Here is a 25,692-nt window from a genome sequence, read left to right on the forward strand (position 1 = left end):
CCACCTAATCCCACTTGCCAGCACTTGGCCTATAGCCTTGAATGTTTTGCAGTGCCAAATACTCATCCAGGTACTTTTTTAAAGGATGTGAGGCATCCCGCCTCCACCACTCTCCCAGGCAGTGCATTCAAGACCATCAATGGCATAATGTCTCTCTGATCCCATAGTAGTGAAGTCTGAGCAAGGGCTTTTTCATGAGGAACATTGCTGAAGAGAAATCCAGTATTGCCATGTGAGTAATTTCATCTTTTTTGAGATTTGAAGTTAGGTCATTGCCAGTCTGTAAAAACTGTCTTTCAGTAGATCTTTTTGACTCCAAACCATGCTGACTATCTACCAGGATATTGAGAATTTCAAAGTGCTTCATGACATGAGAATGACAACATGTTTAAGCAATTTGCAAATGATGCTGGTGAGCGATACAGATCTTTATTTTCCTAGCTGGCTTTTATCCCCTTTTTTGAATATGTGACAGATGTTGGCTTGTCTCCACTGGCCTGGTAAGCAATCGGTGGTGGTGGTGGCATTAGAAGAAATTGGTCAATATTTAGGTTTGGTCAATATTCAGCACTGCCCTGGAGTCTCCAGGAATTGAAGGGGCCGGTGGGGGGGGGGGCATTAGTGTGGTGGCAAGTTATATGCTGAAACCTCCAGGAATACGTTTAATCACAGTTGGCAACCTTACCAATATTGGCATGTGGTGCCTAAGCTGCTAACCTCAAAATCCAGAGAGGCATTTTGTCTGCATTGTCTGCACTCGGAGCTTTATTTCAGTTCATTTAAGACCATAAGAAATAGGGCCCGATTTTACCAACACTTTGCGCCCGTTTTCGGGCGCGAAATCGGGTGTGAGGCCTTTATCGCAATCTGCACCCACGTCTGAGCAGATCGCGACTTTACCGACACCTGATTCAGGCGCGGATGCGTTCCGTGCCCGAATCGAACGGCCTGACGATTTAAATGCATTAGCATGCATTTAGATCAATTTAATGAACCGCCCGCCCAACTCTATAATCAATTCCCATTTTACCACCTTCTGTTCCGTTCCAGCTCTTCTGTTCCTCTTCCAGCTTTTAGCAACCTGCAAAATAAAAATCCAAAGCCGCGCTCTCTCGCTTTCTGCTTTTTTTTCCCCGACCCGGGTGCGCTTTTTCAATTTTTTTTCAAACAGCGCATGCGGATTGGACTGGTGCCGGCTGAAAGTGTATGGGCGTGTCTGAAAGTGGATTTCAAGGTCGGATCTGTACTACGCCCAGATTCAGCACTTAGAATCAAAATGGTAAAATCGGGCCCATAGGAGCAGAAATAGGCCACTCGGCCCATCGAGTCTGCTCCGCCATTCAATCATGGCTGATATTTTTCTCATCCCCATTCTCCTGCCTTTTCCCCATAACCCCTAGTCCCCTTATTAATCAAGAACCTATCTATCTCTGTCTTAAAGACACTCAATGACCTGGCCTCCACAGCCTTCCGCAGCAAAGAATTCCACAGATTCACTACTCTCTGGCTGAAGAAATTCCTCCTCATTTCTGTTTTAAAGGATTATCCCTTTAGCCTGAGGTTCTGCCCTCTGGTTCTAGTTTTTCCTACTAGTGGAAACATCCTCTCCACGTCCATTCTATCCAGGCCTCACAATATCCTGTAAGTTTCAATAAGATCCCCCCCCTCATCCTTCCAAACTCCAGCATGAACAGACCCAGAGTCCTCAACCATTCCTCATACGACAATAATTCTTGCAATGATTTCAAAATGCCCTCTTTACTGATGATATTCCTGAGGGACTGGGTTTGGGGCAGGGGTAGTAGGGGGGTAGAATTAAGAGCCACCCTTTTAAGAGATTTTGAGATGTCAGGGCACTGTGACTTCAGAGGAGCATCAGGTGAAGTCTTGCTTTCTCAAGTATGAGTTGTAATCTGTACCCCATGCTTCAGTTTATTTGACAAATGAGAAAAGTAGAAGGTGGTGTAAGGAGGTAAAAGGTAAGGGAAGGACTGTGGTGTGGAGTAAGCTTCTGAGAAGAAAAATATGATTGTACTGGAGGTAGGTTTCTTCTTCCTTCAGTGTACATGTTCCACATACTGCTGAAGATTGTAAAAATAGTGTTGAACTAGGAAGAGAGAGGCTCTAATCTAGATTACTACCAACCATGACGGGCTCTAAATCATAGTATTTGATAAAGTTAAGAGACTTGGTCAAAATTCCCATATGACAGCAGCCATTAATTTGCACAAACATGTATGAGGTTCAAGATGCAACTCAAGTGAACCTTTGCCTTTAAAGGTGTAAAAGAAATGATTATATCTGACTCTGGCAATCAGCCCACTGATTTACCCATTTTCCAACCAAATGGGCTGCTTACTTCTGAATAGTGTTGAGCTTGTTGAATGTTGTTGGAGCTGCACTCATCCAGGCAAGTGGAGAGTATTCTATTGCATTCCTGATTTGTGTCATGTAGATGATGGACAGGGTTTGGGGAGTAAGGAGGTGAGTTAATCGCCACAGAATTCCCAACCCCTGACATGCTATTGTAGCCACATTATTTATAGGGCTAGTCCAGTTCAGTTTCTGGTCAATGATATTGACGGTGGGGATTCAGCGATGGTGATTTCATTGAATATCATGAGGAGATGATTAAATTCTCCCTTTTTGGACATGGCCAAGAGTGTTGTCCAGTTCTTGCTCTATGCAGGCAAGGACTATTTCAGCATCTGAGGAGTTATGAACGTTGTAAAACCATCAACAAACATCCCATATCTGATGTTATGATGGAGGGAAGGTTATTGATGAAGCAGCTGTAAGCGGTTGCACCCAGGACACTACCCTGAGGAACTTCTGCAGCAGTGTCCTGGAGTTGAGATGACTGGCCTCCCAACAACCATAACCATCTTCCTATGTCTAGGTATAACTCCAACCAGAGGTATGTTTTCCCCCATGATTCCCATTGATATCAATTTTACTTGCGCTCCTTGATGCCACACACTGTCAAATGTTGCCTTGATATCAAATACAATTCACTCGCATCTCACCTTTGCAACTTAGCTTTTTTGTCCATGTTTGGACCAGTGCTGTAATGAGGTCTGCAGCAGAACCTAAATTGTGCATCAGTGAACAGGTTATTGTGAGTAGGTACTCCTTGATAGTACTGTTGAAGACTCCTTCCATCACTTAACTGATGGCTGAGAGTAGATTGCTGGGTGGTAATTGGCCAGATTGGATTTGTCCTACTTTCTGTGGTCAGGAGACACCTAGGTGATTTTACACATTGTTGGGTAGATGCCAGTGTTGTAGTTGTACTCGAAGAGCTTGGCTAAGGGCATGGCTAATTCTGGAACACATGTCTTCAATACTACAGCTGGGATTTTGTCAGGTCCATAGCCTTTGCTGTATCCAGTGCTCTCAGCTTCTTGATTTCAGTTGGTATCACATGGAGTAAATTTGGAGACTGGCTACTGTGGAATTTTTTTCTGCCTCTCCATGGGGGAAATAATCAACCAACGTTCATGGTTACTAATCACCAAACCCTGCTAGGAATGTGCTGTATGAATACAAGTGAAAACAGGATTGTTTGTTAGTGTTGATGTCCCATTCAGACAGCCTGACTAAGCATACCATTAAGTCATCACAATATGTAATTTGGGTGAGATACCTGAAGGCAAAAGTTGTCAGTTGACGTCTCCTTCAAGATTGGAGCCAGAGATGGAGGGGAGCAAAAAGCTCTGTCATGTCCATAAATATATGACAATAACACAAGCCTTATAATTGCAGTTTATTATCTCTCTCTCAAACTTTCTGCACCCTGATGGTGCATAGGTCAGACTTTTGTGAGTTTCTGTAGCTAATTATTCCTGGAACAAGTCACTAGTCTGTCGCCAGGGGCTTATAGTTTGTGGGGCACTAAACTACATCAGGCATAGCTACACTCGCACAAAAATACACACACACACACACACACACACACACACACACACACACACACACACACATTCTAAGGGGCAATTTAACATAGCCAATCCACCTAACCTGCATGTCTTTGGACTGCGGGAGGAAACCGGATTACCTGGAGGAAAGCCATGCAGACATGGGGAGAACATGCAAACTCCACACAGACCAGGCCAGACAGATCCCTGGCGCTGAGAGGCAGCAGTGCTAGCCCCTGTGCCGCCCTGCAGTTTATTGTAAAGGAGAATGATCAATGTGGTCCCCAATTACTTGACAGCGCAAGATTCAGTGATCATTATATTTGAAATCTGGGAGGTTGTTCATGCTCTGAAACCAACCTTAGAAGTGGAGCTTATTCTGTGTGAAGTAAATGTCTTGCTGCATGTTGGAGAACTCACCTTTTACTTTTTCTGTACATTTGTATGCACTATCTGTAGGACTCTGAGTGAGCAGAGGCCCCATGTCATGGTGAATCAGTTTCCCTGTGAAAATCTGGTGACGGTGAAGGATTGCTTGGCTGCTGTGGCACGGCGAACTGGAGGAGTGAATGGTCCAAAATGGCTGCCCCTTACGTATAACCTTAGCACAGAGCTACCTCAGTTTATTAGCTGTTACCAACAACGGGAAAACAGGTGGGCCAGGCACGAGGTTTGGTTTTATTGAATAGATCGCCATTCATAGCTATTATCTGAGCCTTAAATTACATTCTTCTTGAATTGCCAATCAAATTTAAATTAAAAAGAAAAAAAACTTGCTGTTAACCTAAAAACATTTAGACTGTTTCAGCGTCTGTTAAATCCGAGAGGTGATGAGTCATCCCAGCCAAGTATAATTCTGCTGTCACTCTGATATCAGTTTGTCATTTATTTTGTGACTTTGTGAAGGTGGGCATCTTCCACTTTTCCCCTTTATGTGATATTTAAGAACTGAAGTTTTCACAGTTGTCACACATTTTCACATTTGCTGTGACGTGCACATTAGTCCGAGGGGGTTATACATTTTTCCAATTGTTGCAAGTCCTACACCGAGTTAAACTGAGTTCAATTAACTCAGCACCTGCTTCAGATTGAATCTGGGATCGACTTTTGTGAATATTCAAATGCTTCAACACGTATTTGTTGATTGTGATGTTGGAAGAGTTGATGCAAGTTTTTATATGTCCTGTAAATTACATTTGCCTGGCACTTCCATGGGGATTTGCAATGTGCAGTGTGGAATATGCATACAGACCCAGTTTTATCACTGATCCATGCTTTTTTTAAAAGATGCATTCATGGGACATGGGCATCGCTGGCTGGCCCATTTATTGCCCATCCCTAGTTGCTCGAGGGCAGTTGAGAGTCAACCACATTGCTGTGGCTCTGGAGTCACATGTAGGCCAGACCAGGTAAGAACAGCAGATTTCCTTCCCTAAAGGGCATTAATGAACCAGATGGGTTTTTCCAACAATCAACAATGGTTTCATGGTCATCAGTAGATTCTTAATTACTGATTTTTTTTTTTTTACTTAATTCAAATTCCACCATTTGCTGTGGCGGGATTCAAACCCGGGTCCCCAGAACATTAGCTGAGTTTCAGGAATAATAGTCTGCTGATAAAACCACTAGGCCATCACCTTCCCCAGGATATTTGAATCTTGATATTTGAATGTGAGTTGGTCTCATTGCCCTGGGCTAGTGAAGAGAAAAAAAAACAGGGGCACCTGCTCCTGTTTACATGGACTGTGATTTGTGTTGAGAAGTGTGCATGTGTGGACAACTGGTCAGGACACGATAAAAGTCAATTGTGATTTTCAAACCCCATTCCCCCATCTGCAGCCTGCACTGGTCTAATAGATTGCTGTCACCCACTGTTCTAACATAACATGTGAAACATGAGGTACCACAAGGGTGTCTGTAGAGATGTCCTACTTTTGGGACAGGAGGGGAAACAATTGGAGAAGCAATTGTCTAAATAAAATGTATTGTTATTGATTGTCTCAATGTTGACCAGAGCAACTTGGTTATGTTTGACTTCCAATGGGACTGCCTGGAGCTGAAGTCCAATTATTTATTGGAGATAATCCTTCCATTAGGGAATCTGTACTAGAATTCAAATCTGAAACTGAAGCAGATGAAAAAGATGAGCTTAACTTCCACACTGAACTGCAATGCACAGTGCAGTCATATGTTAGTTTATGAGATATGCAAGAACGTTTCTATTTTGTGTTTAATGCAAGGATCAAAATGGGTATTGGCACTCTTGTTAATTCACTAGATGAAAGGCAAATACTATCCTGACTGTTAAACTCACACTGTGTTAACTTGCTCACACTGCTGTGAACAACATTTGAACCTTACTAACACTACCAAATTCTAGCTGTTCATCTCATTGCAATTTGTGGGATCCTGTACCTGAAGTAGCTGCCACGTTTGCACATGAAACTAGTCACCATACTATGTAAATGTATATCTTTATTTATTCCATTTACTTCACGCTGTTCCTCAGGGGAGAGGATAATCACTGGATCTGCAAACCCTGGAACCTTGCTCGAGGTCTTGATACACATATTACTAACGACCTCAACTGCATCATCCGTCAAAGAGAGAGTACGCCAAAGGTGAGTTAAATTTTGATTTGATTTATTATTGTCACATGTATCAGTATACAGTGAAAAGTATTTTTCTTGCATGCTGTACAGACAAAGCATACCATTCATAGAGAAGGAAAGGAGAGAGTGCAGAATGTAATGTAGCTAGGGTGTAGAGAACGATCAACTTAGTGTGAGGTAAGTCCACTTAGAAGTCTGATGGCAGCTGGGAAGAAGCTATTCTTGAGTCGTTTGATACATGATCTCAGACTTTTGTAAATTTTTCCTGACGGAAGAAGGTGGAAGAGAGAATGTCCAGGGTGCGTGGGGTCCTTGATTATGCTGGCTGCTTTGCCGAGGCAGCAGGAAGCTTAAACAGAGTCAGTGGATGGGAGGCTGGTTTGTGTAACGGGACTGGGCTACGTTCACGACCTTTTGGGCAGAGCAGAAGCCATTCTGCGGTCTTGGGCAGAGCAGAAGCCATCCCAAGCTGTGATACAACCAGAAAGAATGCTTTCTATGGTGCATCTGTAAAAGTTGGTGAGAGTTGTAGCTGGCATGCCAAATTTCCAAAAAACATTCAATGTGTGAATATGAAATTATTTACAAGAGCACAGAACTCCCCAGAAGAGCTCGGGTCAAATGGAGTAGTGTTGTATCATGCAGACCAAGTAGTTCTCCCTTGAGTGCTTTATGCTTATTTTAAATGGGGTAGTGGTTAGTGGTGTTTTTGTTGGCCTCATTGTTGCCTGGGCTGCCGTTCTCTCCTTTTTCAGGACATTCTTCCAAACCTACCTCTTGACCAAGATTTCTGTCACAGGTCCCAATGTGCTCAGTGTCAAATTTTGTTTGATAATGTTTCTGGGCAGCACCTTGGGATGTGTTGCTACCTTAGAGCCAGTATTGCAATGCAAGCTGTTGGCTCACCACACATTGACGTCCCAGATGAGTGTTGGTGGAGACGGTTAATGATGTGCTCCTCGGTTGTCAGTCAGGCCATCAACATGGGGAGGTACCAGAGAGCACGGGGGAAACACCTCAGCATGAGCTAACTATTTACTGGATGAACAAAATTGAGAGAGAATGTTTCTGTTTTAGGAGTTTTACACCAATGATATAAAATTTATTGTTCACAGGTAGTGTGCAAGTACATTGAGAATCCAGTGCTGTTTGACAGAGAAGATGTGGAAGGATTGGTTAAATTTGACATTCGATACATTGTCCTGCTTCGCTCTGTCCAGCCATTGCAGCTATATGCATACAACGTATTCTGGCTCCGCTTTTCCAACAAGTACGAGAAGATGAAATTACTTTTGGATGTTTGGAAATTTTTAAACTGATGCAGTTTTTAAAATTTGTATGTGGGATGTGGGTTTGCTGAATTTGTTGTGTATCCCTTGAGAAGGTAGTGGTGAACTGCTTTCTTGAACCGCTGCAGACCATTTGGTGTAGGTACATCCACAGTGCTGTTAGGGAAGGAGTTCCAGGATTGTTGTTCAGTGACGCCTAAGAAACAGAAGACAGGATTGTAGATGATTTGGAGGAGAACATGCAAGTGATGGTGCTCCCATGTGCAGTCACCCATGTCCTTCTATGTGGTAGAGGTCATGGATTTGGAAGATGCTGTCGAAGGCGCCATGGTGAGTTGCTGCAGTGCATTTTGCTGCCACTTTGCGCTGTGGTGGAGGGAGTGAATGTCGAAGGTGTTGGATGGCGTGACACTAAAGTGGGCTGCTTTTGTTGAGCTTCTTGTATGTTGTTAGAGCTGCACTTATCCAGGCAAGTGGAGAGTATTCCTATCATACTCCTGACTAGGCTTTGGGGAGTTAGGAGATGAGTTACTTGCTACAGAATACCTAGCCCCTAATCTGCTCTTGTAGCCGCAGAATTCATGTGGCTCATCCAGTTCAGTTTTTGGTCAATGGTAATCCCTAGGATGTTGAAAGTGGGGGAAAATAGCCCCAACTTCTCCAATTGTCCATGGAACTGAAATATCTCATCCCTGGAACCACTCTTGTAAATCTCTTCTGTACTGCCCCTAATACTTCCACATCCTTCCTAATGTGTGCTACCTGGAGTTGGACGCAATACTGCACTTAAGGCTGAACCTGTGGTTTGCAGGATGCTATATGCCTTTTATACATGTTCTCAACTTGTCCTGTCACCTTCAACAATTTGTGCATGTATATGCAGAGTTTCTCTGTTCCTGCACCCTCTCTTTAGCGTTGTATCTTTTATATTGTTTCTCCTCATTCAAATCATTCCACATTTCTCTGCCTGTATATAATTTATATGTATGCCTTCCATATATCCACCCAGTGCTCCAGTTTGTTCATGGACTCTTGAACTTTATCACTATCCTCCTCGTGGTCCTTCCAAGTTTTGTGCATCTACAATTTTTTTTGTGCCCTATACATCCAAATCTAAATCATTAATATAAATCAGGAAAGGCCGTGGTCCTTAATACCAACACCTTGGGAAACAGCTATATATCTTTGGTCTGAAAAGTTGTTCACAGCTAGTCTCTTTTTCCAGTAACTCAGCCATTGTTGTATCCATGCTGCTACTGTCTCTTTTATTCCATAGACCTCAACTTTGTTAACAAGCCTGCTATGTTGCTCTTTATCAAGCACCTTTTGGGAGTCCACGTGCACCACATTGACCACATTACCCTCATAAATCCTCTCTGGTACCTTATCAAAAAACTCAAATCAAATTAGTTAAACATAACAACAACTTACATTTTTATAGCATGTTTAACATACTGAAAAGACCTGAACATACTGTTCAGTATGTTCAGGTCAAAACATACTGAAAATGCTTCACAGAAGCATTAGACAACATACGGAGATAATGATATGGAGATATCAGGTTAGATGACCAAAACTTTGGTTTAAGAGGTATGGTTTTAAGAAGCGTCTTCAAGGAGGAAAGTAAGTTGGGGAGTTGTAGTGAGGGAATTCCAGAGTTTGAGGCTGAGACAGCTGAAGACACGGCCACCAATGATGGAGCCGTTATAATTGGGAATGACCAGAAGCCAGAATTAGAGGAGCGCCGATAACTCGGAGGGTTATGGGGTTCGAGGAGGTTATATTTAAGATTGTGGTTAAGGTGTCAATTAATTGGGTGCTTTATCCTGGATAGTGTTCAGTTATACGGCATGGTGGCACAGTGATTAGCACTACTGCCTCTCAGTGCCAGGGACCCTGGTTCAATACCAGCCTTGGATGACTGTCTGTGTGGAATTTGCAAGTTCTCCCCGTCTTTGCATGGGTTTTCTCCGGATGCTCCGGTTTCTTCCCACAATCCAAACATGTGCAGGTTAGGTGGATTGACCATGCTAAAATTGCCCTTTAGTGTCCCAAAATGTATAGGTTAGGGGGATTAACAGGGTAAATATGTGGGGCTACGGCGATAGGGCCTGGGTGGGATGCTCTGTCAGAGAGTTGGTGCAGAGACTCGTTGAGCCATAAGGCCGCCTCCTGCACCAAACGGATTCTATTTTTCTATACGCATCCAGGAAAATGCCTTGAAGGCAGATTTGGTGTGGATCATTGGGATAGTATGTAGGCAATTTTAAGTCTGACAGATAGGTGTGAATAAGTGGCAGGAGAGGGAGCCTGGTGAACAAGCTGCTAGGAATTTGGAACTGAATCTTCAAGGCTACATATCTGCTCAGAATGGCTATTTAAGTATTTCACTTGTGTTAGTTAATGGGGAAGTTGCTTTTCTTTAGTTTGGTGTATTAGTTGCCTGTTAAGTAATGTTTAGTCTATGTTGATTTTAGCTTGTTCCAGTAAAAGTATTAAAATGTGAAAGCTTGCCATGTGATTCTTTCCATTAGTCGCTGGCAAATTCATATCTCTTTTAAAAGTTATCTGTCTCAGCGGGGGTTTTAACAATGTTTAATGTTACAATATAAACATATCTCAGAACAGTTCAATCTGAAGTACTCATCGACCGATATAAACAGCTTGCAGTTTGAGACCTTATAGTCTGCACGCCATCCATTATTTTTACAACACAGTGAAACAGGAAGAGGCCCATGTATTGATTGGGATATGTTAAAAGTATGAACAATCTTTTGTTAATTTTCCAGGCCCTTCTCCCTAGATCATCTTGATGATTATCAGAAGCACTTTACAGTAATGAACTATGTTGATGAATCCCGGCTTAAACAGGTAAGAAAAATTATTTTTGATTTCCATTATAAGTACTAGTCTTAATAATGTAGCGGATTTCTATGTTTCTTTTGTTTTTCTCTCCCCTACCCCACCCTCTTGCTGATGTTCTCTGGTCTCCTACTCATTAGAGTGAGATTCTCAGATAGCGGATGCAAACTGGGCCTTGGACCATGTAGCAATTCATGTGACCTTTAACCTTCAGTGAGAGCAGGTGACTTGGTGTTGACTGATTACAGCGGTTTCTAACCATGTCCAAACTCTGCAGCACGTATAGCAGGGGTTGCTGGGTGGAGTGAGGAGCAGACACCGCAGCAAAATGTTTCTTTGTCAAACCGTTGCAGTTGTCTTTCTGTAAAAGTGTTGTTTCATGTCCAAGTGACATTTTTCTTCCCTCATTCTTCTTTCTTTGCATTCTGGACGGTCCAGGTATTTCTCACAACGAACTCATCTCTCTGTTCGTATCTTTTGTTCATCAAGTATTCTCATGTTCCAACAGTTAGATAATCGTTACTTCATAGACTTTGGCCTCAGTTTTACCAAAATATCTTTCACCTTTCATATGTTGTTTAATCTTCCTAAAGCATAGTCCTTTTGATTTCTTCTTCACAGCTCACATTCTCTGACTTTAGGTGGCATAGTGGCTAGCACTGCTGCCTCTCAGCGCCAGGGACCTGGGTTCGATTCCCAGCTTGGGTCACTGTCTGTGCAGAGTCTGCACATTCTCCCCGTGTCTGCGTGGGTTTCCTCCGGGTACTCCGGTTTCCTCCCACAGTCTGAAAGACGTGCTGGTTAGGTGCTTTGGCCATGCTAAATTCTCCCTCAGTGTACCCGAACAGACGCCCGAGTGTGGCGATTAGAGGATTTTCACAGTAACTTCATTGCAGTGTTAATGTAAGCCTACTTGGGACGCTAATAAATAAAACTTTAACCCACCGAGGCAAACAATCGTGTTCAGCTATACAATTATATCCCTTCTAATTGTAATATGTACGTCCCCTGATGCTTCTAAAATGACATGATCTTTATGACATGACATTGTCTTTATGTTATGTATACTTCAAACTGCGTCAGTCAGTCTCTGCAAATCTCTTTTAGAATTGCTGTATGGTCAATGTTATCAGCAAATCTGAGATTGTTTAAAATCTTGCGACAAATGGAGACCTATCTAACATCATCTCTTGGTGCAGGTTTCTTACTGTTTCCAGTAGTGGATTAAATAAATCCAGCACTAGCGTACGCGCCTATCTGATACCAATAACACTCCAGCACTAAACCACCAACAGAGAAACTGCTGCTGCTGACCACAACTAAAAGAGACAAAGAAAATCAACTGTTTTTGAGTGACGTATGTATCAGAGGGATTGTGGTCCCTTTTTTTGCAAACCACCTTTTATCAGCATGGAAGGTTCTGGAATATCTCTTGAGTTAGTGACCTGACTATTCCGGACAAACAGTCAGTGGATTGCCATTTTATGATCCACCTTCCCTATCCATTACTCAGTTAGGACATGACTCTCTGCAGGCCTTTTTCCTCCTGCATCTTTGCCTTCTAAATGGCTTTACAACCTGAGGAAGCGATGTCTTTTTTTGTACATAAGACGTCATGTTTCAATTAATTTAGAAGATTTACAGCACATTCGCTTAAAAACCTGTGGTTTAACACACTGTGGAAACCTTGCCATTTTCCAGCATTCATTTGGACACCTGAAGTCCATATTAACTGGGCAGCTTTCAAGATAAAAGCCCACTTTGGTACATTTAGGTAGTTTACATATTGTTTTTCAGAGGAATCATGAAGACTCTTATCTGATGATTGATGAGATATTTTTTCTACACCTGTGTGTCCTCCACCTCTCCCTTGAATAGTACCTCAGTCAGTTAACTCATTCCTTTCTGTCACCAGTCCTGCCCGCGGTATTCCATTCCACCTCCTGTCTAAACTTCCTTGAGCTGCATTCACCCTCCACATTAATGTTATTGCTACTCAGATCCAGGTATATTGTTGTTTGTAGGGTTTGTCAGTCTTGTTCTAGTTCCCTCCCTCCTGCAACTCCTTTTTGTCACATCAATACCGGTGGTGCTGCTTGTTCTCCTTCCAACTTCATGGACTTCAGTTTTTTGTCTCATCAAATAGACCTTCCAGCAACGTCTATTGCCAGCCACAGCATTCACACAACTACCTGGAATTTTCCCATCCTGCTACCTGCTCTCCCTGATTCTTCATCTCCGTAAGGTTTTCATGATGATTCTGCCATTTGCGCAAAATCTCCTGAATTTATCTGCAGAGGATTACCGTCTGCAGTGGGCCTTGGCTCGCTCTGTTCCACTTCTTGGGCTTCTGCCATGTTGATTTGCTGCACCTCTTCACTCAATCATGATGAATCCGCCCTGGCTTTCACCTTGCATCTCATCTGCCTCCATGTTTGCCAAATCGTCCATCAGCACTTGAAACACGAAGCCACCATTGAAAACGTGACCACTTTGCAAAACACCTCTGCTCTGCCCAGCAGAATGGCCCCAAGTTACCTTTGGTTCACCACCTGGGCCTTCATTCATTGTAGCAGGGCTGGACACAAGCTTCAAGAGCAGTAATTCCTTCTCCTCCACAATCGGCAAACCTCTGAATCGAACACCAATCGCAGTCATTTCAAACTTTAGCGAGACCTCACTTACAAACCTGGTTTAATGATGAACTATATTCCCAGGTCTTTCATTTTGTCCCATTCGTCACATAACATGCCCTTTGTCTCTTCAATGTCTGCATATTTTGTCCATTATTTAACTGACATTTTTTGTTTGCCTATTCATATATTGTTTCTTTCATTCATTAATACACCTCTCCACCTCCAATTGTTCCGTTCTGAAAAGGGTCCATGCGTGAAACAATAATTTGTCTGTGCTCTCCACAGCTGCTGATTCAGCTGCTAAATGGTTCAGCTTTACTGTTAGATTTCCAGTATGACTGACGGGGATGCTAATGATCTTACATGTGATTGGGTGTCTTTTAAGCATGGATGTTGAGGGATTATTAGGATATCCAGAATTGCTTTCTACCAGATCATTTTAAATGATCTGTCAACACTGGGATTCTGTTGCAAAACGAATTGCAGCATTGGTCGAATCGGTACCTTGTGTTGAGTTTTATCTCTGATTATTAAGAGACGAGTAGAACATTGGCAAAGAACATCATGGCTATCACTCACTGCATCCCGATCTCAATTATGAAATGGAGTGAAAATTACATTAGACAGTATAACGATTATCCTCATATTTAATGCCAAAGAAGTACAATTGTAGTCACCCGATACCGTTACAGTTTGTATTCTAACAAAAGTGAAGGGTTTTCTGCACAACATCAATATTATGCTATCTTTACTTGTATTGTATTAGCATACTGCTGGCTGTGACATACTGGTCTTAATTACTGAATTGTTCATTATTCATAGGTTCACTACGATGAGTTTATTCCAATGTTTGAAAAGCAATACCCCAAGTATCCTTGGAAGAAAACAGAGGTGGGTTCCAATGATTGCATCTTTTCCATAGAAATCCATAAAATCTACAGTGCAGGAGGAGGCCTTTCGGTCTATTGAGCCTGCAACGACTCTTTTAAAGAACTTTTGAGCTAGCACCTCCCCTCATCGCCGAACCCCACACATTTACCATGGCTAATCCACCTAACCTACACCTCTTGGGACACTAATAGACAATTTTGCTCGGCCAACCCACCTAACTTGCACACCTTTGGACTGTGGGAGGAAACTGGAGCACCCAGAGGAAACCCGTGCAGACGCAGGGAGAATGTGCAAACTCCACACAGACATTCACTCAAAGCTGGAATTGAACCCGGGTCCCTGGCGCTGTAAGGCAGCAATGCTAACCACTGTGCCACAGTGCCGCCCTTTTGAGGGTTTTATTTTTGTGAAACATTCCTAAGATGTATTCATTGAGCTTTTGTTCCAGGCAGCCAGCTAGGCCATGAATTTGGTTACATAAGAAACGTCACCACCAAGCAGAGGTGCAAAGCTATTTGTATCAAGACAGAGGGTCTCGGGCTCCTGGGGCACTGGGACCAGCCCTGGTGCAAGTCCTGTATAAGCTGGACAGTTGCACCTGAATAAAGTTGGGTCCAATATCCTCAAAGTGCTGTGGGAGAGGGTTTAAATTAATTTGACAGAGGAGAGGGTACCAGGTTGCAGTAGCAGAGAGTAGAGGCAAGTGCATAGAAAACTGGAAGGGACAAACAACAGAACAAAGAATAATGCAGGAAGTGCAGGAATTAATTGTAGGAACAAAGCTAAACCGACCATTATGGATTGGAAATGTGTGTGCGCTGACGGGAGGAATGTTGCAAATAAGATTGGCAATTTAGAGGCGCAAGTTGCCACATGGGGTTGTGGTATAGTGGCCGTAATGGAGACGTCACTTAAACTAGGACAGGAGTGGGAATTAAACATTCCTACCAGCGGCACATTCTATAGGGATAGGGAAAGAAAAAATTAACAAGAAAATGGATAGCATTATTTATGAACGATGATACACCATATGGTTCAAAGATTGCATCTATTTGGTTCAAGTTAAGGAACAGAAAAGGAGATGTTATATTGCTAGTTCTTTACTATAAGCCCCTGACTACTGAGAAGGAGATAAAGGAACACGTGCCGGCTAATTCCAGTGAGACACAAAAATAAAAGAACAATGAACATCCAGGACCACAGGTCTCAGATACCCTCTTGTCCTCGTGCTGTGTCGATGGTTTGGCACCTCCAACAACTTGCAGGGCAAAAATGATTCGAGCTCATGCCGCAAAAAGCCTCATAGATGAAGAAATGCTCCACTTCCACAAATTCAACCCATTAAGCTTCTACATTATCATAGAATCCCTAAAGTGCAGAAGGCCATTTGGCTCATCAAGTCTGCACTGACGCACATTTTTATCTTACTGAAGCCCTATCCTCGTAACTCTATGTATTTACCCCGCCAACTCCCTAGCCGAGACATCTTGGGACACTAAGGGACAATTTAGCATGGCCAATCCACCTAACCTGTACATCTTTGGACTGTGGGAGGAAACCGGAGCACCCAGAGGAAACCTACGCAGACACGGGGAGAACGTTCAAACTCCACACAGACAGTGACCCAATGCCGGAACTGAATTCAGGTCCCTGGCGCTGTGAGACAGCAGTGCTAGTTACCGTGCCACCCGTTATGATGTGACCGATATAAAATCGGATAGTCTCTGACCCAAGATGAGCAAAAGCAGGTGATCTATAGTGTTTCAGAAGATATTCATGTTATTGTAAACTAAAGATGAGTTACTTTCCTCGTGGCTTTACTTTGTCAATATTATTTTAACTTTTATCATTTTGCTGACAGGAAGAAATACATAAATCATTTGTTGAATTGTTTCAAGTGGCTACAGCGAAACCTGCCCCGTTTGGTATCTGCAACTATCCATCATCCCGAGCAATATATGCTATTGATCTCATGTTGAAATGGGACACAGATAGTGATGGTAAGTGTTTCTTCCTTGGAATTCTGTAGTCCAGAACCCATCAAACCAACTGTAAAACCACAATGCAGATAAACATTCTTTTTCATTGATATGAGCTGTAATATGTTACTATAAAAATCTCCAAGCTATTGAGAAATCTACACAAGTAATACTTGGCTTTCCTGCAAAATGAAGTGAACATGTTGGTGACTTTTAAGGGGCATCTTGACAAATACATGAGTAGGATGGGAATAGAGGGATATGGTCCCCGGAAGGGTAGGGGGTTTTGGTTCAGTCGGGCAGCATGGTTGGTGCAGGCTTGGAGTGCTGTAATTTTCTTTATGTTTCGCCAACTTAACTTCAAATCCCTCTGGATTTGGTTACAAGCAGAAAATGTTGGAAATACTTTACAGGTCTGGCAGCACCTGTGAAGAGAGCCACAGAGTTAACGTTGCAGATGCGACTTTTTATTAGAACTGCAAGATTAAAAATGAGGAAGTGAAAGGGTGGGGGCTGGAAATGAGGACAAAAAAGGTGTGATAGGTCGGAAGGCAGTAGAGATTAAATGACAAAATGTTTCATGGTGCAAGGCTAAACTGGGTGATAATGAAACAAATTCTAAAAAAAGAGATGCCGAGAGGAGGTGCGAATAGCAGGATCATGAATAAGCTGCCGTTCAAAAGCAAAGTAAAGGAAATTGGGCAGAAATAAGAGAAAAAGAACCAAACTACCAAAGCAAGATAGAACAGTTATAATCTAAAATTGTTAAACACAATGTTGAGAGCAGAAGGCTGTAAAATGCTCAGTCAAAAGATGAGGTGCTGTTCATCGGAATACTGAAGCAGGGCAAGGACAGAAAGGTCAGAGTGGGGGCATGGTGGAGAATTAAAATGACTGGAAGGGGGGTGGAAACTCGGGCTCCTGCTTGCAGACCGAAAGGAGGAGTTTGGCAAAGTGGTCATCCATTGGTCTCCCCAATGTAGAGAAGATCACATTGAGAGCTGCGAATGCAATATATTAAATTGAAAGAGGTGCAAGTAAGTTGCTGTCTCAAGAGACAGAGGAACGTTGGGGCCTAGGATTGTGAGCAAGGAGGAGGCAAAAGAGCATGAAAAGGTGCAGCAGAAGAGGGCGATCGTTGGAGGTGATTGAGACAAGAGTATCACAGCGGAATTAGTCCCTTTGGAAAGTTAAGAGGGGAGGGAAGGGGAAGATACGTCTGGTGGTAGCGTCACACTGAAGGTGGCAGAAATGAAAGAGGATGATCCGTTGAAAATGGAGGCCAATGGGAAATAGGTGAGGACAAGGTGAACCCATCATGGTTCTGAGAATGAGGGAAAGGGTTGGGAGCAGGAGTATGGGAAATAGACTGGACACAGTCAAGGGCCCTGTCAATCACTGTGGCCAGATGGAATCTGCAGTTGAGGAAAAAGGAAGATGTATTGGTCATGCTAATGTGGAAAGCTACTTCATCCAGTTTCCGATGGAGATATAGAATAGAGTCTTAGAGAAAATGGGGTGTGAGGAAGTGTATTCGAGGTAGCTGTGAGAGTCAGTGGTTTATTGTGAATATTGATTGATGGCCTAACCTCTGAAATTAGAGACAGGGAAGTCAAGAGAGAGAAGAGTTAGAGATTGTACTATGTGAAGGTAAGAGGAGGGTGAAAATTGGAAAAAGTCTGTGCAATATTCAAATGCAGAGGAAGAGCAGGAAATGACACAGTCATCAAAATACTGTAGATAAGTGAGGGAGCTGGAATAGAACTTGAATAAGGAAAATTCCACAAAAAAGTCTGTGATCCATATGGATATCCATAGCAACACCTTTTATTTGGAGAAAGTGAGTGAACAACTTCTCCTTCAAATCCAATGTGAGAACAAGTTCCACCAAACGGAGGAGGAGGGTGGTGGTGGGTGGGGACTGTTTGGGCCTTTGTTCAAGGAAGACAAGGAGAGCCCTCGGTGGGGGATGGAGGTGAAGAGGGAATGGATGTCCATGGTGAATAGGAGATTTTTTAGGGCCAGGTAACTGGAAAGTTAAAAGTGACAGAGGACATCAGAAGAATTGTGGATGTAGGTGGAAAGAGTGGACAAGAGAAGGAAAAATTAGCGTTAGGAAGAAATGAGCAGGGCAAGAACCGGCCAAAATGATGGGTCTATTAGGGTATCTCTCTTCGTGGATTTTGAGAAGGAGATAGAAGCAAGTGGTTTGGGGTTGCAAGACTATGTGGTTGGAGGCCATGGAGGGGAAATCTCCAGAGGAAATGAGGTCAGTGACAGTCCTGGAAACAATAATGTTGTGTTCAGTGGTGGGATCATCATCCAGAGGGAGGTAGGAGGAATGTAGGAATAGGCCATTTGGCCCCTCGAACCTGCTTTGCCATTTAAGAAGATCGTAGTTGATCTGATACAAAGCTGCCTATTCGCATTCCAGAGACTTAGCATTCGGCCTCGGCTAGGCAGAGGTGAGTACATTAGACAGCACGAGCCTTGTTAGCAGTTTTGATAACAGTGTCAGGGTTTGATCTGAGAGAATGGAGAGCTGCTATTTACAGGGAGATGGGTTGGAATGCATGAGGGGAGCAGAGAAATTGAGAGAGGCATTGCCATCCTTTCTGGCAGCTCGCCATGGAACGATCTAGAGAGGGTAAGAGGTCAGTGGGAGGAGCCCAGGTGGGATAGAATATTGGAGACAGCTGAAAGGATCCACTATGTCACGGTGAGATCCCTCGCTAAAGAAGTGGGGGAGGAGGCAAATGCAACGGAAACACATTTCTACGTCCCAGCGAGTTTAAAATGTGTTGAAGTTGGGGGGACTAGGTAAGGAGATGGAGTTCAGGCCTTTGCTCATGTCCATCCAGAGTCAGAGAGGGTATTGTGAACACAAGCAAGATGGAAGATTGGAAGAATGGATGGAGTCAGAGAGAAGTGAAGTGGGAGCAAAGTATTGGGGTGTCGAAAGTGTTCACCCCACCCCAGGTGTGATCCTTCACACTTGAAAAGGAGAAAAAGATTTTCTATTAAAGTGCAAAACGGGATGACAGACGGAAACTGTGGAGTAGGACAGCTTGAGTTAGAGTCAGTTTGTGCTGTTGAAGAGACATTGAGAATTCCAGTGGTGATGCATGGCATTGTGTGGATCGCGGGATGCAGCAAGAGTTGAAATGCGGAATGCCTGGAAATATCAGGAACCCTGGGTGGATCTGAAATATGGTGAAATTTCAGTTGAAATCCAGGTGGAATAAGTCTGTGAAATATCCCGGATGATCTGTGACACAAAGGAATTCTGAAACCTATTTCACTCAGGCTTGATCAATTCTGAAATAGATGGCAGGGCTCAATTTCTTTAATTAAGTTAAAGTTTATTAAATACTACAAAAAATACAAAGTTAATACTCAACAATGGCAATAGATATATAGCAAGACTCTGATCTCTGTGGGGCACTTTCTCCTCTTTTCTTACTGTTTTTCTTTGATGTGGGCATCACTGGCTAGGCCAGCATTTATTGCCCATCGCTAATGTCCTGTGAGAAAGTGGGGGTGAGCTGCCTTCTTGAATCGCTGCAGTCACCTGAGGTGTAAGCACACCCACAGTGTTGTTAGGGACGCAGTTCCAAGGTTTTGATTCAGTGACAGTGAAGGAACAGCGATATATTTCCAAGTCAGGATGACGAGTGATTGAAAGGGAAACTTCCAAGTGGTGCTGGTATTCAGGTATCTGTTGCTCTGGTCCTTCTAATTGGTAGTGGTTGTGGATTTGGAAGGTGCTGCTGAAGAACCTTGGTGAGTTCCTGCAGTGCAATATTTAGATGGTACACACTGCTGCTACTGTGCGTCAGTGGCAGAGGGAGTAAATGTTTGTGGAAGAGGTGCCAATCAGACTATAGTCTGTCGTCTTTCTCTAGATGTGTGCCAGTTATGCCTTGTAGCCCCCTTTTGCCCCCATTTTGAGATCCGTACATTAGACCGTTGGACCTGACCAAGATAATTGGTTTAATTTGAAGTCATTGATAGTCCATGGAGATGCTCTGCCGCATCTCATCTTCCGGTTAGGCACATTACAGCCTTCCGATCTCAACATCGAGTTCAACAACTTCAGATGATTAGTTCTACTCCACCTCTACCCCTTTGTTGTCATTTTATTTAATTTTTTACTGTTCTCTACCTTTTATTTCTTTGTTGACTTTCCCCTCACTCTTTCCTCCTACTCTAGCCCTGCTTTCCTTACCTTTTCTCCCCCTTTGCTTCCCCTTTTCCTAAATTCATCTGTCACAGCTTACCCTCTGATTTCAGCTTCTCTGCCGTTTGGCCATTCACACCCCTTATTTTCTCTATGGACTGCCACTAGCAGCCTTTTCCCCTGGTTTCTGTGGCTATGACTCATCTTTCATTTCCCTCACCCTGCAGTATAAATATCTCCCACTTTCTATGCCTTTTAGCTTTGACAAAGGGTCATCTGGGACTCGAAACGTTAGCTCTTTTCTCTCCTTACAGATGCTGCCAGACCTGCTGAGATTTTCCAGCATTTTCTCTTTTGGTTTCAGATTCCAGCATCCGCAGTAATTTGCTTTTAATAATAATACACAGGTTTAGTCTGTTCACAGTTTTCTGATTGGCCAGTGGATTGGTTTGGTGTCTACACCTGTGCGATGTCGATTTACTAATTAGATATTTTAAAACTTTATGATAATATTTGGTTACCAAGTATACCGAGTATAACAGTTTTTTTGATCTATCTGATTCAGGACGCATGCAGTAAAGAGTAAGGTCCTCTGTTGGAGGTAGGGGAGGATTGGGGTGGGATGGGGGAAAACACGAAACACTGCTGCCACTATTGAAAATAGCACTGATGAGCATTCTGGTGAGTGCAAACAGTTGGTCGCAGTGGTGGGGGGGAATGCGGAAGGAAAACAGAAACAATAATCAACAACAAAAAGAGAAAATGCTGGAAAATCTCAGCAGGTCTAACAGCATCTGTGGAGAGAGAACAAGATGTTGAAGTAAAATTAAGACTGTGACCTTTGGGATTGTTGGAGTAAAAAATTGGAACTGTGACCTTTAAGAGTTAATACGTGCAGAACTAGCTGCGCCCAGCACTTATGTTGTGGTTAACAAAGAACATCCTGTTAGTGTATAAAAAACTATGGAACAGAGAAAGAAACCAGACTTTGAAGTCCAGATGGTCAACTTAGCTTAAGAAAAGCGGAACCGAAACAATAAGTTCCCCTTTTGTTAACGGTTGTTTTTGAAGGAATGTGATTGGAAGCTAATTGTTGCGAGGGGAGCCCAATTGGCTAATGCATGTAACCACCCAAAGCTAATGACGAGATAACCGCTGATGTCTGTATGATTAAAGTGTATAAAAAACGGCTAGCCACCGCTCCAAATTGAGAAGGTGACTGCCAGTGCCGGATTTAGACTTGGTGAGGCCCTAAGCTATATAAAGCTTGGAGGCCCCTTGTTAAAAAGTTACACCAAAAGGTCTCACAAAGGTGCGTACCAAAACAGCACCTTGGGTCGCCACAAAAAAATTGAAAACATAATTATGCCGTTTAATTATTTAATAGCAAGGTATTTAAAGTGAAAAATACAAATTATTTTCAAATGAATGCATTTACTGATTACATATTTATCCTTTAGCTGGCTTGATCTCTCTCATAGATTTTGGTAATTTTTTGAGTTGCTCTTCAAGCTGGTGCTTTCTTTTTCTTTTCTGGTATCCGCTCTTAAATGTTCTCTTCATTGTAAACCTTCTGAAATTTTTAGAGGCCCCTGCAGATTGTGAGGCCCTAAGCTGTAGCTTGTTTAGCTTATGCCTAAATCTGGCACTGGGACTGACTGCGGAGTGCCCAGCGCTTCTCCCAAAGCTTTGTCCAATAAACTGCATGTTGAATCTTTAAGTCTGACTCCAAGTGGTGATTTCCCACAACACAAGAGTTAACAGAGTTTCGAGTCTGGATGACCCAGATTCCACAATCCGTGGTAATTTGCTTTTATCGACAATAATCAGCAGGCAGCGTGGCCAGAGTCTTGACAAAGCTTGCATTTATTTTCTTAGCCCTGTTTTTACATGTCGACAGCTTTTTATACCTTTCATAAGAGGCAGATTGAAGGAATAATATTGACTACATCAGATGTTAATCTGTCTTTTCAACTCTGGGTGGGATGGTTAGTGGTTGAGAGAGGGGAAATCATTCTCAGACCACACACACTTTTGACAAAATTTGTATTTATATTCCTAAGCTCTTTTTAAACATATGGACAGCTCTGTGTAGCTTTTACCAAGGGAAGATGTTTTGATTCTGGTCAAGTCTTTCAAAGAATAATTGGGAATCCTGTCTTTGAAGAAGTATTGTTGCACTAAATATACTAATTTCACATGTTTGTGGGTCTCTCATAGTTTCAATAAATTAACCCTGTCGTTAAAGAGGCAGATTTCAAGTTGTATTTGAACCTCTGTGCAAACACTTAAAACACTTTATTGATATTTATTTTTTACAGGAAAACCAATCATGCAGCCCCAAATTCTGGAGGTGAATTTTAACCCAGATTGTGCCAGGGCCTGCAAGTATCACCCAAACTTCTTTAATGATGTTTTCCATGTACTTGCCTTGGATGAAGTGGTTGGTTGCCCTGTTACTCGTTTGAGCGAATGCTAAGGAACCTCATCTGTCATTGTTGTTTGGATTATTTGCAAAAGTTGCTGCCAATCTTGCAGTTGGAGGAAGATGCTTAAATCAATTAGCAAATGTTGAATGACTCCAGTCATTACTTTCTGACATCTGTACATTCTTTAAGAAATTTTGAATATTACAATCTTTTTTTGGGGGTATTTTTGAAAGGAAGAGTTCTCTTTTTATTTGCCCTATAGCTGTTGGCTTTTCAGTTGGAGTCGACCTCCTTGTTTCCTTTATGAAGCAGGGTCCTGAAACATACATAGCTTTGCTTTCAGGAAGCTTTGAGTCAGCACAACTATGAATGTGATCAGAAGCCAGATTCTGCGTGCAATGCCTCTCAAAAGAGTGTACGTTTCAGGACCATGACCCAAAACTAGTCATGAGCCACCAAAGGCCAAATGCTGAAACGGGGTGGGGGGTGGTTGTGGAGGGGGCTGGGGAGTTTTCTCAGGAGTATGTTCCTTTTGAAGAAGTGTAACATATGAGCAGTGGAGCAGTGTAGTGTATTTGCACACCCATTTCACATGTGGGACCTGGGTTCATATACAACCAATTATGGAGATGGAATTCACTCTATTAATTAAAGGACCGATGTGAAAAGAACCCTTTCTGCATCTGCGAGCATGTAACTGATTTAGCACAAATTGACCTGATATTGGAAGTCTCATTTTTGAGTTGTATCATTTCTTTGTAGGATGATCTGTGTTGGAAATCGGAAACAATCTCACCTGTAATGGGTCAGGCATGCTGGCTAGCTATACATCGAGGGGACTTACTTGAGGGCCGCCCATCATAAAAGAAACCCATGCAGTTAATTTTTGAATTATGCCTTTTCCTGCTTTAATCACTGAAGCATGTCCAGGACTCAGTTGTCAATTAGGCAAGTTGACTGGGGCTGAGTGATTAAAAAAGAGAGGTTTATTTATCCATAGCAGTTGGGCCTTCAAGCAGATTGACAAATCAAACAGCAACAGGGATTAATTTTCAACATAGTTCTTCTCAAGTTCAGTTCCTTCCTCTGCAAAAATCTCTCCTCAACTGAGTTGTTTCTCTGCCTTTACATTTAGGCTGTTAGGAGTCTTTCCTGATTTAACACAATTAAGATAATTGATTTCTTTAAAGTTTACTGCCTTGCCTTGCTCATTCTTTCCTTGTTTACAATTTCCACAGTGAGTGAGAGCTCTCAAACTTATTGTTTGCATATCATTACACTCTCTCACTTTGTTACAAATTGTATTCCCACCCATGAATTCTAGCTTCACCAGTTTTCTAGAGTGATTACTGTATTTTAAAGCCCAAAGATACAGGGAACAGAGCCAAGGCACACAGATGAGGAGTAGATGAACTGTAAACAAAATCTGGACTATATAATGAGCAAGACTGTGCTGCTGAGGTTGTGGCTCGGGCAAAGAGGGGAGATTCCACCAGCTACATCTAATCTGGACTCCTGAAATTCAGTCAAAATTGGAAAGGGTTTTTGTGTCTCGAAAAGCACCAGGAATTGCCTCTCTGACTGCAATGAAAATGGCCGAAATGTTTTCCAAGTAGTGTACAATTTCACATCATGGAGAAATTGTTAAAGAAGCGGTGTTAGCTTTTCAATAAATATTAACAATATGGGGTAAAATACGATGTCCCATTCTACTTCTTCAGTCTGTAATGAATAGCTCCAAGAAAATAAACATTTGAGAAGACATTAAAAGTTGAAAGTGTGAGAAGTTGTGCAACAGGAAATAGTGAATCTTTAATCTTGGATTCTCAATTACTGTATATGTTCAGTGTCGAGCATCATTTAGGAGACATTGGCTGACTTTTGTCAACAGCATGCCATTCCTGACATGGTAACTGGAACTGAGTGCTACTTTTACTTTCTCTCTCTTTGCCTTTTCCCTTGTGAGTATAATTAAAATTCTAAGTGCTGGCGTTGTGCATGTAAAACACATGATTTAGCGGCGATGTTTATCATTCGTGGAACCCACCATCAGCTGACTATGCAGTGCACGAAAGTGTATCCTGTTCAAACAAGGAGGCTGTGCAGCACTGCCAGGACGCTGCACCACTGGTTATTCTTTGTACAAATATCTGACCATCACCATAGAGCAGCCCCACAGTTCAGCACCGCCTCCCTGCACATTCTCCTCCAGGTCGTTAGGAAAAGGCAGGAGGTGTTCTTTCCTAATGTGGGTATGAGAAGGCTCACCCGCCAGACCAAGGTGACCTGGACAGAGGTGGCAGAGAAAGTGAGCAACCGTGGTGACATCCGCCAAAGCTGGGTCCAGTGGAAATGGGAAACAGCTCAATGACCTGTTCCGATCTGTAGGGAAACTGCTAGTGTCACATCTTCAACAGGAGTCTCGTGTGGTCATCAATAATGTATACGTGAGTGGGGGCAGCTGTGCCATAAGAATGAATGCATAATCAGCATTGGTACCATATTGTGTTTGAGGCCAAAGTGCCTGGAAGTTCACCTTTTGTGTGCTTGGATGTAACGTTTAAATGACAGGTCCAAATGTGTGATGTGGATGCATGCAGACAAGGGGGTTAGGTGTCACTACATGTTGACTGCATTTTGTCATACATGAGAAGCAGGCTCTAAATGCCAGAGAGAGATGTACAGGAGGAGATGTTCCAGGCCGGAGACACCTCACAACCACTGAGAGGTTGAAGAGGGAGCTGACGGTGAGGCTTAAGGAGGATGAGGCAACCATCCTGATGGTGGTAAATGGATATGCAGGATGGATGCGATGAAATATGAAGTGTTCAAACTGTGCATCTTAAATTGATTCAACCTCTCTCCAATTACCCTGGACCCTATTACTACAAGCCTGC

The 25,692-nt window shown here is 42.8% G+C and overlaps 1 protein-coding gene across 2 annotated transcripts in view; it reads left to right on the forward strand.

Moving 5' to 3' along the window:
• Window positions 1–24,807, forward strand: part of ttll12 (tubulin tyrosine ligase-like family, member 12) — a 40,585-nt gene extending 15,778 nt beyond the window's left edge. Inside the window, exons 8-14 of one of the 2 annotated variants that reach the window (XM_078220132.1) lie at window positions 4,377–4,571; window positions 6,427–6,538; window positions 7,645–7,799; window positions 10,608–10,689; window positions 14,139–14,207; window positions 16,069–16,207; window positions 22,688–24,791. In XM_078220132.1, coding sequence (XP_078076258.1) covers window positions 4,377–4,571; window positions 6,427–6,538; window positions 7,645–7,799; window positions 10,608–10,689; window positions 14,139–14,207; window positions 16,069–16,207; window positions 22,688–22,845 — 910 coding nt within the window. In that variant the 3' untranslated portion in view covers window positions 22,846–24,791. Of the gene's footprint in view, window positions 1–4,376; window positions 4,572–6,426; window positions 6,539–7,644; window positions 7,800–10,607; window positions 10,690–14,138; window positions 14,208–16,068; window positions 16,208–22,687 lie in introns of both variants that reach the window. The other variant, XM_078220130.1, reaches the window with a different exon arrangement.
• The last annotated feature ends 885 nt before the right edge of the window (window positions 24,808–25,692 follow it).

The sequence above is a fragment of the Mustelus asterias genome, chromosome 9 (genome assembly GCF_964213995.1).
Source record: "Mustelus asterias chromosome 9, sMusAst1.hap1.1, whole genome shotgun sequence".
Lineage (NCBI taxonomy): Eukaryota > Metazoa > Chordata > Chondrichthyes > Carcharhiniformes > Triakidae > Mustelus > Mustelus asterias.